Source organism: Rhodnius prolixus, unplaced genomic scaffold, assembly GCF_049639745.1.
Source record: "Rhodnius prolixus isolate KJV_2025 unplaced genomic scaffold, Rpr scaffold_3, whole genome shotgun sequence".
NCBI classification, from domain to species: Eukaryota; Metazoa; Arthropoda; class Insecta; order Hemiptera; family Reduviidae; genus Rhodnius; species Rhodnius prolixus.
The window spans coordinates 14,731,879-14,746,676 of NW_027411603.1; the positions used below are offsets into that span (position 1 = coordinate 14,731,879).

At 31.2% G+C, this 14,798-nt stretch overlaps 1 protein-coding gene across 6 annotated transcripts in view; it reads left to right on the forward strand.

Moving 5' to 3' along the window:
- Window positions 1–14,798, forward strand: part of LOC141452543 (uncharacterized) — a 26,192-nt gene continuing 11,394 nt past the window's right edge. For 5 of the 6 annotated variants that reach the window (XR_012457447.1, XM_074124811.1, XM_074124813.1 and 2 more), the window contains exons 1-13: window positions 1–183; window positions 4,635–4,684; window positions 6,016–6,185; window positions 6,872–7,032; window positions 7,462–7,621; window positions 7,784–8,009; window positions 8,549–8,778; window positions 9,942–10,044; window positions 11,862–11,992; window positions 12,912–13,040; window positions 13,244–13,577; window positions 13,663–13,778; window positions 13,908–14,006. Coding sequence is in view for 5 of the 6 variants with exons in the window: in XM_074124811.1 (XP_073980912.1) it covers window positions 104–183; window positions 4,635–4,684; window positions 6,016–6,185; window positions 6,872–7,032; window positions 7,462–7,621; window positions 7,784–8,009; window positions 8,549–8,778; window positions 9,942–10,044; window positions 11,862–11,992; window positions 12,912–13,040; window positions 13,244–13,577; window positions 13,663–13,778; window positions 13,908–14,006 (1,989 nt within the window). In the remaining variant the exon portion in view is untranslated. The remainder of the gene's footprint in view (window positions 184–4,634; window positions 4,685–6,015; window positions 6,186–6,871; window positions 7,033–7,461; window positions 7,622–7,783; window positions 8,010–8,548; window positions 8,779–9,941; window positions 10,045–11,861; window positions 11,993–12,911; window positions 13,041–13,243; window positions 13,578–13,662; window positions 13,779–13,907; window positions 14,007–14,798) is intronic. The other variant, XM_074124815.1, reaches the window with a different exon arrangement.

Sequence of the window (14,798 nt, forward strand, 5' to 3'; positions counted from 1 at the left end):
TAATGTAGGCAAGTGAACAATATTTTCTGAAAAAAAAAGTGAGTGAATTAAGAGGAGTGGGGATAACTCTCTACCCTCTCCAATATGACCGGAATGGTATATTATGGGTTCATCCCATTCTGATGTATATAATAACACCCAAAGCCAATTTGTTGCCAGAATGCCGCCTCATTTTTTTAATATGTGAGTAGTCTTTCACAACTTCCTTTTATTTTTTTTAAAATGTTTTCTAGATAATAAAGAAAGGTTTGTTCGCTAGATACCAGGAAAAAAATATACTGAAGGTTTTTTGGGCTCTGTAGCAACAAACCTCATAACTCGTAAATTATATATAGATTATATATTATATTTATATAATATATTGGAATCTGTCCTGCTGTCCGCAGAAGTCCAATTCTTCCAGGCCATATTAGAATTGTTACTGCATATTATATACACATTTTTAAATTTATTTCTATTTTTACTGTTTACTATAACGAAAAATGTGTTACTGTTCCTCTTTATAAAAAGTACTTTATAACATAAATGCTGTCCCATAAAAAAAGCAGATCTTGGAGTGGTTTTTACATATTCCTTTATTTTACACTGATTTTGCACCATTACACAAATTTTACAAATCTACTAAAATTACACCTTCTAAAATGCAATTAAAAAAAATCTAGTTTCAACACTCACTCGATTTTCTCTTACTGCAATTCTTAAGTTGTTTACTTACAGGAACTTTTTAAGGCACCCAAAATGCTCAAAACTAATTTACCTACAAATGTTATTCTAATAAAGACTTATCAAAATATGAGGTTCAGGGAAAATTTAGAAGACATTTTCGGGAAAACCACTCCAAGATCACCAATAATCGAGATTTGCCTTTTCTATAGGAAATAAAAAAAGCTATTCAGTAATGTGGCATATTTGGAATTTTCTATGAACTCGGCATTTACCAAGACATAATAAGGGTTTATTTCATCAATATTAATGATATTTTCATAAAGGAAAATAAATTTGCTCGACGTTAGATTTACATCCGTTTGCCTAGTTAGCCTTAGACTTCTAATTAAGATATACAAAACTCAAATTATCTTCTTAATTAATCAAGAAATATCATAGATAATAAAAGAAATTAATAGAAACAAAAACAAACCAGAAATATTTAATTTACCACAATCCTCCTAACTCCCTCTCAAAAATTTATCCTGCTCACTATACAGTACATTTAACATTAATTTATACTTTCTATTATTAATATTTACTTTATATTATATGTACATATATATTCCATATTAATATTTAACCATTGCTTTGTAAGTGGATGCCGTCTTAAATGCAAACAAAACTTGTTCCAATCCTTCCCGTTAATATTTCTTTATTTATTCTTCAGTTTTCTGTAACTCAACCAACCCGCATAGCCACGCCATGAAGAAGACAATATATTTGTCGAAACGTTGGCAAAAAGTCGAGTTGTTGTTTTTATTTGACCGATTCCTTGCCAATTTTGAATCCTTAATTCTTTAGAATGTTAAGGCTTGTCAAAATACCCCCGTCAGAGCTTAGCACACAGCAAGAAAATGGAAACTGTTTTCTTTACCTTTTAAGTCATACATAGTGCAGTCCCAATTGGTTTCTGTAAACCATGACACCTCGTCCGGAACTCCAACCTCATCATGGATAACTTTTGCTCTTCAGAAATATATTTCACACAGTCTACATTAGACAACAACTCTATAAAGACTATAGCGCTCAAAACAAAATGCCAAAGCCAAGATATCCTCATAATATCCTCAACCAACCAGCTCTACAATGCATTCCACCTCTTACATTTTCTATCTCACTATAGTATTTCGAGGTCCAGCCTGTTCTAATATAATTTTCTATTAGCAATATGCTGCGGAAGCCTGGAATTAGCGAGTTTTGATATCTTTAGTATGTACATAATGTGCAATCACAGGGGAGATGTAGGCTTAAGTGGATTTTAGCCCTGTATCCAAATAGTGCATGTAATTTGTACACTAATCAGCACGCTGGAGCAAAGCGAAAAGCTTCTTCATAAAAAATGACGCTGTTATGTTTCCACTATTTCATACTTTTTGTGCTTTCCACCTCTTACATTTTCTATCTCACTATAGTATTTCGAGGTCCAGCCTGTTCTAATATAATTTTCTATTAGCAATATGCTGCGGAAGCCTGGAATTAGCGAGTTTTGATATCTTTAGTATGTACATAATGTGCAATCACAGGGGAGATGTAGGCTTAAGTGGATTTTAGCCCTGTATCCAAATAGTGCATGTAATTTGTACACTAATCAGCACGCTGGAGCAAAGCGAAAAGCTTCTTCATAAAAAATGACGCTGTTATGTTTCCACTATTTCATACTTTTTGAATCCAATTTCTGAAACTCTTGGCACCGTAAGAAAAAACTGACCGTGATACTGCTCTGAATAAAGAATATTTTGCCGATGTAGGAATTTCATTTACCCCTATATATTTTCTCCACGTGTAATTAATGCCGTATTTAGTGGTGAATAACTTATTATGAAAATGCCAGTTCAGTCTGAGCTGCGAAGTGACTCCTATGCCCAGGTATTTGTAATAAATGAAAATTTTAATACTACTCCCCTCCCAAAACCAATTTTCATTCCGCACAAATCAGCTACTGTTTCTAAAAATCATAATTTTGCAGTTTTGCTAATTATCTTTTGAATTCCATTTACAGGGGTGTACGAGTACATATACAGGGTGTCCCAAGCTATATGGATAACGACTTTTTCTCGGAAACTAAGATAGCTAGAAAAAAACTAAAAAATACGTGTTCCCTTAGTTTTTTGTTAGAAATCCAAATTTACTTTGTAATTTTTTTTCGGTGCTTTCAGAAGCGAGATACAGGCACCAACTTCATTTTTTCAAATGGGAAGGTGCGGTTTTTATTTCAGAAATAGATTCCTCTATTTTTTTTTTAAGAAAAATTTACTTGTGAGCGATATTTTAGAAGTTATGAATGAAAACATGATTCTTATAAGAAATGTCAAAATGATAATATTATAACGGTTTTTTGATTGAATAAGAAGAAAAGTACTATTTTATTATAAATTTTACTCCTCATTAATATTACAGATCATGCTCGAAATGGCCTCCACCATTAGAGATGCATAGACATTTGTCAATTGCCCCTTACTGCCAAAGAAATAGATTCGGCTTTAACCGACTTACAGGTATCTATTATTCTCTGCTTTAGTTCATCTACAGATGCCAACCCGGCTTGATTCCGATGCACCTAGATTCAGAAATGCTTTTAGATAAGCAGAAATAAGAAAAGAAAGAAAAAAATTATGAATAATCACCTTGTTTTTCAGGTATCCCCAAAGGAAATAGTCCATAGGTGTCAAATCCGGTGAACGAGGTGGTTAATTCCCCCCGTGTCGATATAACACGCTCATCAAATTGCCTACCGAGATATCTCTTTACATGCCTGATGGTGTTATATCGACTCGGGGGGCGATTCAGTGACAACTCTCTCACCGGATTTGACACCTAAGGACTATTTCCTTTGGGGATACCGGAAAAACAAGGTGATTATTCATAACTTTTTTCTTTCTTTCCTTATTTCTGCTTATCTAAAAGCATTTCTGAATCTAGGTGCATCGGAATCAAGCCGGGTTGGCATCTGTAGATGAACTAAAGCAGAGAATAATAGATGTCTGCAACTCGGTTAAAGCCGAATCTATTTCTTTGGCAGTAAGGGGCAATTGGCAGGAAAGAGCAAGTCTAAGCATCTCTAATAGTGGAGGCCATTTCGAGCATGATCTGTAATATTAATGAGGAGTAAAATTTATAATAGAATAGTACTTTTCTTCTTATTCAATCAAAAAACCGTTATAATATTATCATTTTGACATTTCTTATAAGAATCATGTTTTCATTCATAACTTCTAAAATATCGCTCACAGAAAAAAAACGTTCAAGTAAATTTTTCTTAAAAAAAATAGAGGAATCTATTTCTAAAATAAAAACCGCACCTTCCTATTTGAAAAAATGAAGTTGGTGCCTGTATCTCGCTTCTGGAAGCACCGAAAAAAATTTACAAAGTAAATTTGGATTCCTAACAAAAAACTAAGGGAACACGTATTTTTGAGTTTCTGTCTAGCTATCTTAGTTTCCGAGAAAAAGTCATTATCCATATAGCTTGGGACACCCTGTAGATTATTTTTCATTTCTCTAAATGTCGTGGGATCCGAACTGTTAAGCACCAGATCGTCAGCGTACATGAGATACCTGGCATTTAAATCGTCAGGATGAATTCCACCTCCAACATTTTATAGGAGATAATTTATACAATATGAGAAGAGAATTGTGAAAAGGTGGCAACCTTCTTTCATTCCCAATGCTGTCGTAAAGGTTTTTATAACTCGTTTCCTGACCCATCCACAGACCCAATATTTCGTTAATGAATGATGTTCCTACTGCTTCACCCAAACCTTATAATCTATTGATCGAATTAGTCAGAAATTAATAGATTTTCTTAACGTTTTTATTTAGTTTAGAGAGTAATGATTGACAATCAATATTATTTACATAAATTGCGCGAGTGTGGGGTATCTTAGGGGTACTTAGAATTGTAATTACTAACTAATTTATGGTTTTAGGGACACTGGGAGGGAAGCAGAGTTCATCATAAATGGACAATCATATAAAGGTAAAAGTTTTAATGTTTAAAAGACTATCACTCTAGCCTCCTCCATTTACAAAATGTAGAGTTATTCTGAAAGTAGAGTGTTATGAGCGTGCTTTTATGGAGTTTACATATTTCAGCTATTGCTTATAGTTTTTGGTCCGTTATATTAAAATGAAAAATTTTCTATTTATTTTTTGCAATTTCATTTTATTTTCCCCAATTGTTTGTTGTTATCTTCTCATCCGAAACAGTTCTAAGAGAATTTTTGACTAACTCAGCTTTTGATTGTTTGACTTCGTACAAAATTTCTTCAAAATCCACTTCATCGAAAGGTTTTGCTTAATATCAACATTTTATTTGGCCAATTTCGGATCAGCAACTGACACATCCCATTATTGTTATAAGTCCAGGATAAGGTTTATCTGGATATGATTCGGAACTTTTAATTTCTTAAGCATATAATGCTGAGATATTTTTATTTTCTCTTACTCCACTAAGTAAGAGAAGGTATTCTTTTCGTGCAGGTTATCTATTTTGAGTTTTCGTTCGAAATATCCGCTTTGAGACCAGACCCCCTGAGGCAGAAAGTGTTTTTTTTTTAACAAATTGGTTTTTAATTCTTGGTGTGTGTACACATGTATCTACTGCAACTCAAAACGAAAAATTGCAGAAAGTTCAAATTTGATTAAGTTTAAGATGTCGCTATGTGATTTTGATCAAAATTGGTCAACCGATAGTATCACTTTACCGAAGAGATTTTTCGGTATTTTAGGATTTTCTCAAAAACAATTTTTACATTTTCTAACTTCTAACATTCTTCTATCTTAGAGTGCTAATTATTCAACATAGATATACAACTTTTATTTTAACTGTTAATAGAACTTCAGGAGAGAATGGTGTTTAGGCTCGTCTCTAAAGTACTATTACTGATTATTCTTCTAGCTTGCTACCTGAATAATTTTAATAAGAATCATATGTGAGAGTGAATTCCTAAATTTGATTAAAATGAAATCTAAAAGTAGAAGTAACCTTTTACTATATAATTTTCAGTTTTTTAAAGATTTTCTCTAAATCTATTTTAATTAAACTTTGTTGTGTGATTGGAAGCTCATAATTCTACAATTTTCAATGGGAACTTTTTCCCGGAAATTTGATTACTTCTATTATAGAGGGTGAGTAAATCTCTTCTAAAGTGTTAAAACTTTAATATGACTCGAACGTTTAGAGTTTGAAGAAAATTTGTGATTAGGAACGTTGGCAATAGTAGTAAGAGAAAGTCATGAGAGCATTTAAACGAGATTTTTTTTTTTTTTTTATTGATCTAATAGTTGCTATTTCCTATTACATTTTAGTTGCTGATGAAGTACCGCCTAATACCAGCTTGAACGAATTTATACGGGAACATGCACATCTCAAAGGTACAAAATTTATGTGCTTGGAAGGTGGATGTGGTGCTTGCATTGTATCCGTAAAATTCACACATCCTACTTACAAGAAGCCAGTAATCTATGCTGTAAATTCGGTATGCATTTAAACAATAATTTATATTTATTGTACATTATTGAAATCTAATAGCAAACTTTTGTACAACTTTATTGTACTGCAATTAGTTTCACAAATTTTCTCACAACATTGAATTCGAGCTAAACGAGTAAAAAGAAGATAGTAACTACAAATGAATCCAAATTTCGTGTAAATATTATTTTTGAGGTATTTTGTTCACACACTATAAACTTCTGCTGGAGAGCTGAAAATCTATTTTGAAATTTATTATCAAATGCCAGCGAGTATATGGCTACATCGATTTTTGATCATTAACTGATACAAAATAAAATGGCTAAGAACGCACCATCAAAAGAGGGCAGACTCGGTCAAAACGAGACTTACGATTGGCCTAATATTAGGCACTTATTTCTACCTGAACCTAATTACATATTGTGAAACCGAGTGATAACAAAATCTAATGAATTTGAATGAATCTAATAATTTGGATTTGTCATGAGCTTGCAACAAAAAGTTAGATCCCTTTACTCAAAAACTCCCTCGCACTATGAAACGAATTTGAGAAGCGAAGCTAAGTTAGTAGAAGTGGCCAAAGTATCGGTAGTGGGTAGTGGTGGAGTCATTTTGTACTATGCAGTCCATTTTTTTGTTTTGCGGTAAAAGAACATCATTAGCCATAATTGTACTATAATCTTACAATCACAGTGCTTGGTGCCAGTATTCTCTTGCCACGCTTGGGACATTACCACTATTGAAGGCTTGGGAAATAAGAAGGCTGGCTACCATAAAATACAGAAAAGATTAGCTGCCGCCAATGGCACACAATGTGGATATTGTTCTCCTGGAATGGTTATGAATATGCACAGGTTTGCTTTTAAAGTTTCAACATTTTAATAAGTAATATTTAATTTTAAAAGTTTTGAAGTAATATCATCTTCATAAAAAAATTATTGTAATCTAAATTCTCTAATGTCCAAAAATTTGATAACAGAAATTTTATATTGGATAATTGGCCTATGCAATGTTACTTAGATCACATTGGAAGGTTTATGATGTTTGATAATAAATTTGGAGTGTCAATAATTGTTTTTAATGCAATGTAGCTTGCAAGCTTATTCGCTTAAAAAAAAATAATGCGTTAGTTTTCTCCCTTAATAACTTTTAAGCGTTTTGACCTCATGAAATTAAAAAAAAGGGTTGTGGCTATGCAAATTATTTTTCTTGAAATGTTATGAAATAAATATAAAAAGGAAGTTAGAGAGAGAAAAAAAAAACTTACACATTCGTGGTTGCAGCATATTAGAACATAACCCAAAAATAACAATGAAAGATGTAGAGAATTCATTTGGTGGTAACATGTGCCGCTGCACAGGTTACAGACCTATATTGGATGCCTTCAAATCCTTAGCCGCTGACGCTCCTGATGAACTAGTATCTAAATTAACGGACATTGAGGTAGGAATTTATTGGCAGATTTATTATCTTAATTAATACAATATCTTTGGTGTAGAAAGTTTGGTAATTTTAGATACATATGTATTGTTAAATTGTTCCCTTTTAATAAAAAAAATAAAATGAAGCATGAATGTTTATGTTAGAAAAATTAATTTTTTTTAGGACATGGTTTGTCCAAAAATTGGAATAAACTGCTTAAAAAAAGAATGTTTAAAGAATTGCAAAGATTATACTGAAGACGGTTTAATTTCACCGAGAAAATCATTAGCTTTTATTCTTAAAGATGGAGCTCAGTGGTATCGTCCTATGTCAATCAAAGAGATCTTTGAAATATTTGATATGATTAGTTCGAACTCTTATCGTTATATTGCTGGAAACAGCGGACAAGGTACGTTGAATTTCCTTATTATTTGGCAGAGATGAGGGTACTCTTGAAAGATGGAAAGTCATTATAGTAAAAAAGAATTATTTTTAAATAATTAAATCAATTTGTATTCATGGCGATTATTCTGGGCTCACAATGAGTATACCAATAAATAGACTATGGCTAAATATTTTATTTCCTAAATGGAAATTAAAGATTGAATTTATCTGAGAGGAGAAGAAAACAAATCAGTGATTTTTTTAAGTATGATAATTTAAATAAATTGCCACATAAATAATCAATGGATGGCTCGACATAAGTGGCTCATGTTTTAATATTTTTAAAAACAATTCAATATTGAACATTGCCCACTCTCATTGCTTGAAAGCCATACCATCATTCATTGATTGAACACAAAATTTCTCTTACTCGCTACCTTACACTAAAGACCAATGCGGAAGTCCTAATATTAACGAATCAGAAAGAATATTCCATCGATGCGAATTATATTATAAGCAATAGAATCCAAGATAAATAAAATTATAACGGGATTTGCTTTTTAGGAGTTTATCGCATCAAAGAAGATCCAGAAGTATACATTGATATAAATGGAATTCCAGAATTACACGGACATGAAATTAATTCAGGTGGTATTGTATTGGGTGCTAACATCAATCTAACAGAAGCCATGGAATTATTTTCCAAGCTTTCTCAAGAGCAACCAGCTAAATTCGCTTATTGCAAGACACTTGCTGATCATATTGATCTTATTGCTAATGTTCCTGTCAGAAATGTAAGTTTGCCAAAGTAATCATTTTTTGTTTTAAATAAGAGTTGAAAAGTTTATGTGACTTTTGCAAATATGGTTATTGAAATTCTCCTATGATTTTATATCAAGAAATATTGCAATAAATGACAGACAATAGTAATGATAGGGTACTAATTCAACTTGGTACACGCTAGAATTTCGGATTAAATTATAAATAAATTAAAAAGATGCAAAGGTGATAATTAACTTTTTTGCTTCCTTCTTATGCTTGAAAGAAGAAAGTATTGGATTCATATGGTTTTTTGGTTTCGGTGTAATAACCCAAAAACATTAAATTTCGATTGCGTACCTCCTTAGTATCCGGCAGTAACTAATCGATAGAAATATTTCAAAAACTTTAATTTTTGTAAATTAAATATATAAAATATATAAAATAAAAACTTTATTTAGTTTTTTCCACTTTTTATTTTTCACAAAAATGGTTCAATTTTTTTTTTTTTCAAAAACTGCATAATTATTATGTGATCGTAGATCTACTAATATTTATTTGAATTATTTTCCCAGCAAAATTCGATTGTGGGACTTGTGGAGCGGAAGTGATTAAACACCATTTCAGTGAAGCGTACCTATTATTATCTTTGTATTAAAACTGTTTATTATTAGTAAGAAGTTAATGAGTTGTTCAAATGCGAGTTTGATGAAAATGGCATTACCATATTACTAATGACATTACATTAGTTTACCACAATTTCCTTGAAAACCTAAAAATGTAAAGACATAACAGTTTTGTTTAATTATTCTGTGAAAATTGTTTTTAGATGGGTCCATGGGTGGACATCCCACTTAGGTTTCCTCTAAAATTTCTTTGAAGTTTGGTTTCACCAGCTTTGGATGTTACTAGGATTTAAATATCGTAAATTCAGATATTACTTATTATCAAAAGAATATTTATTTACAATTGTGAGAATATGAGTAAGAAAAATTAAATATTTTTAAACATTAAATCTTTTTTTGAAAATACTGGCATAGTTCTGGAAGAAAGCCAATTTGAGATTAAGTCAGTTAAGGAATATGACATACTAAGGATTTTAAGATATTTTCGAAATTGTAATTTAATGAATAATTTCGTAGAATTTAAATGTATTTCTACGAATTGACTAACCGTATTTTTTTAAATTGTTCAACAGGTTGGCACGTTTGCAGGAAATCTTTCTCTGAAACATGATAATAAAGAATTTCCTTCAGATATTTTTCTAAGTTTGGAAATGGTTGGATCGAAATTAGTTATCGGTAAGAAATTTATATTAACTATTGACTCTACGGCGGAGAATGCTACAAACTAATTGAATTATAGGTTTAATACTTGCACTCAAGGCCGTAGCCAATGAGTTTTTTTATTGTACTGTAATTTTGCTCCTAATCAGACTCAAGCCTAGCAATTATGAAATTATGCTAGTCACTAGTGAGAAGAAAAGTAAAAGGGGTTTTTCAATTTATCGTTTTTAACATTTGCTACATGTATTAAATAAAGATTTCGCAATCACAAGGTTCCGTAATAATATTAAAATAAAGCTTTTTAAAAACTAAAATTAAAAAATATTCATAAATATGAGATACAATTATCTACCATTTTTGCCATGGAAAATAATTAATTTATTATTTTTGTTTTAATTTAAATGATAAAGCTCCTCTTATTTTAATATTGCCAAACTGTTTTATTAAATCTTCAGTCTGTAATTCATTTTACATGTCCAACACTACCCCCAAAACGATTTTGCCTCATGCTTCAGCTGATATAATTTGTATTGTTGATTTTATCTGTCATAAATACTGTTTTATCTGTGTGTTAGTATTCACGTTTAGTCTGTCATCTGAAGTAAATTCAACAAATTGATGTTGAGGATTTGATTTCCATCTATTAAGTTAAGTCAGTTACTACACTTGCAGATTCAGGGTCCAATTTTGGACAAAATCTTAAAAAAAAAATCATTCAGGAAATTGGCACTTCCAGAGACATATTTCGAACAAAACTTCGATGTCGCGCCCCTTCATGACGAGTCGAAATATAAACTTGAATTTAATATGCGGCGTATACAGAAACATACCCAGCCCCAGAAAAATTAGAAAAAAAAAACACATTGTTGTATACAAGGAACCTCAATTTGACTTCTGGTCAAATCTTAAAATCGAAAATTAACAATATCCTCTCATACAGTAAAAGAATGTGAAAAAAAGTCAAATTAAGAACAGCTTAAGTTAGTATTTGAAAGGGATTCGTCCTTGAAAATCTGAAAGATTATTGACTAAAATTAAATTATATCATTAAATTCAACATATCTATGTATTTATTTTGTCGAAAATATGATTGTACAGATTAAGTGCGATTATGTAACATTTCATTCTATTTTGAGTTTTAAAAATAATATCCCAAAAAAATTCATACTCTAATCCTCTAGTACTGTCTCTCGCCTCCTGTGACATCCCTAACAATACTCGCCGACTGAATCGCCAGTGGCCCCGCGACTTCCTAGCTGTCTGAAGACCTAAAAATCATTATATCCTGTACTACCCAGTGGTAGCTGTTGAACAGTTATGATGATGTAGCTTAAAGTTAAATTCCACAAATTTTACACTACCCTGAAGATGGTAATACGTAGATTTACCGAAACGTTAGTGAGATGCAACAAAATTTGTGTTTTTATTTATTGATTGACCGCACCTCAATTTGTGTTTTTATTTATTGATTGACCGCACCTCAATTCTCCCAAAATCATCAATTAACAACGGTCGTAAAACAAAACTTCATAAATAGGTATATTGCTGGTTTTATGTTCATTTTATGTGTTGTTATTAATTTAAAGTTTTTTTTCTCCAAAGACGGTTTTCTATAGTGATTTTGTTATGTTATATGTATATTTTTTTACCTAAGTCTACTTTTTTCTTTGATTTACCGGGAAAAACTGTTCAAAAATAAAATGGAATAACCTCAGGATAGAAACTATTTCTTGCTTGGATAAATACCAACATAGCTTCAGGAATATTTATTTTTATAACCTAAATTATTATTTATTCTTGATTAATCGTTTATATATTATAAATTTATTTAGCGGATGGAAGTGGAATTGATCAAACGATAAGCCTTTTGGAATATTTAAGCATAGATATGTACAAAAAACTGATAGTTAAAGTGATTCTCCCTGTGCTGGATAACAATGCTTACATTACAAGATCTTACAAGGTATTTGGAAGTATTCATGTCATTTTTCACTCAAATTAAAATTTTTATTAATTAAATTAAACATTTTTACTTTCACTTACATGATAAAGAAAAATTACCATCCTATCAAATTTTTTATTTGGAATTTTTACCAGAAATGTTCGTTTTGAACACTAAGCACGAAAAAGAAGGTTTTAGAAGGGTTTTAAAATTTATTGGTGTGTGTATGTAAACAAAATATTTCAGGAAGTACCAGCTAAAGTACCTTTTTAATATAATGTACGGTGTACGCATAGTATATGGTCTTGTATATTATTATTTTTTTGCTAAATTCTGAGTTTCAAGAAGATTTTATGGAGACAACTCTTTACCGAATAGTTTGTTCACTTTTCTGAGATATAGCTCCTACGATTTTGTCTCAACAATACAATAGATATGCGTGGATTCCAACTTGTAATTGTGTAATTTTTATAGGGAAATAATTTTAGGGTATTCTGAGGAAGAAATAATTAAATGAAGCAAATGAATTTAAGAGAAAATCGTTGTAGGCATTTTCGAAGATATACCTAAAATATTAAAATTCGATTTATATAAATAAACCTTCTAGTTGGCTGTATTTGTTCAAAAGCTTTCCATTAAGAATGGTGGCAATTGTCAATTTTGAACTTGTGCGGTTTACGGTATTGAGTTTACTTCTCAAATAAAGCACATTAAGTTTGAAATTGAAAAACTGTACGATCACAGTACCTTTTCTTCTGAAGCGTGATAATGTAACAATTTTAGTTCGGTTGAAAAAACTGTAATCTTAGGGTTCCAAGATTTTCGCCGCCACGTCATGTGCTGGTGTTGCTTTTCTTTAGGGTTTAGAATAGAGGTTCCCACCCCACTGACGAATTTACTGATTTTTTTGTAACATTGATACCTTTCTTTATTTCTTCAGATCATGCCAAGAGCACAAAATGCTCATGCTTATGTTAATGCAGCTTTTATGGTTAAAGTTAATAAAAAAAACTCATATACTGTGGTTGAAAAACCGACAGTTTTGTTCGGTGGTATCAATCCAAAATTTGTGAGTATATTTGTATTAAATTGTTGTAATTTAATAATTAAATTAAACAAATTTTTGTTAATTGTTAAAAGACAGCAAATTCGTTAACAGCGTGTAAAAGTTACCTTGTTATGTTACTGATGGGCTGTTTCACAAAATATTTTTAGTTTTACACTCTAGTAAGTTTTGGAGTTTATTCTTTTAAGCTCATCTGAATGTTATAGATTCATGCCACTAACACAGAAGACTTTCTTAAAGGAAAGAAAATACTGGATATTGAATCTCTAAAAGGCGCTTTAAAAACCCTAGATGCAGAAATAAAACCTGATCACATCCTCCCTGATGCTACTCCTGAATTCCGACACGGTCTAGCATTGAGTTTGTTTTACAAATTTGTGCTTTCAATCGCACCTGAAGCTGTTAGTAAACAAATTAAGAGTGGAGGATCCTTATTGCAACGTCCAGTGTCTTCTGGAAGTCAAGATTTTGATACAGATCGAAATTTATGGCCTTTGAATAAACCAATTCCAAAAATTGAGGCACTTCTTCAGTGTGCAGGTTCATTTAATTGCTTTTATCAAATAAAATTTATTTTAATGTTTAATTTTTATTTTATTTTATTATTTATTTTTTTCTTTTTAAGGAGAAGCTGAGTATACTAATGATATTCCCAGTTACCCAGAACAATTGTGGGCCCAACTCGTACTTTGCGATAGAGCTCGTAGTACTATAACAAATATTGATCCCTCTGAAGCCCTTGTGGGTGTATTTTTAAACATTTAAATTATCCAATTGTTGTTTTTCTAGAGACATTCCTGCATGATTTCATCAATAATATATCCATCGTTTCTTTCAAATATTTATAATAAAAGAAATTTTTAATTGCAGAATACACCTGGTGTAATTAAATTTTTCTCTGCTAAAGATATTCCTGGGAAAAACACTTTTGTATTGAAGGGATTCTTCCTAATAGATGCAGAAGAGCCGGTAATTAATATATATATATATATATATATATATATATATATATATATATATATATATATATAAATAATATATAATTAATATATATTAATAATTAATATATACAGGGTGACCAGAGTTATATGCTCTACCCACTTTTTTTTTTAACGGCGGGAAATTTCGAAAAAATAAAATACACGTATTTAATCATTTTTAGTCTAGTTTATTTTCAGTGATTGACCCATTTTTTTTAAACCCCTGTATCTCGAGATACAACATCTAACTTTGTTTTTTCAAATGGAACGTTATATTTTTATAGTATTTGAGCTCCTACAAAAAACAAAAAAAAAAAAAAATTTGAAATCGGTTAGGTTTTTCAAAAGTTATGGTAATTTAAAATATGAAAAACAAATTTCAGTTTATTGACAAAATTACGTTATTTTTTTGTTAAAACTGGGCACAATCAACTGATAGGCAAGGCAAAACTCTAACTCCACGCTTTGCTTGTAGCATCACTTATGGTGGCGAAGTCAAGATCTAGGCAGGCTAGAGTTATTCGACATTTCAGATCATGGACTGAAGCCACGGGATTAAGGTTACTGCACACTTTATTTATTAGATATCCCCACAAAAAATAGTCCATTGGGGTTAAGTCCAGAGATCGAGGTGGCCATTGGATAGGTCAATGAGTCCCTAAGCACTTTTTTATGGAAATTTCTGTCCAGTTAACGTCGAAAAACTCTCGCATTATGTGCCGGGTAACCATCTTGTTGAAAATACATATCTAGCCGACGTTGTAGAGGAACATCTTCAAGC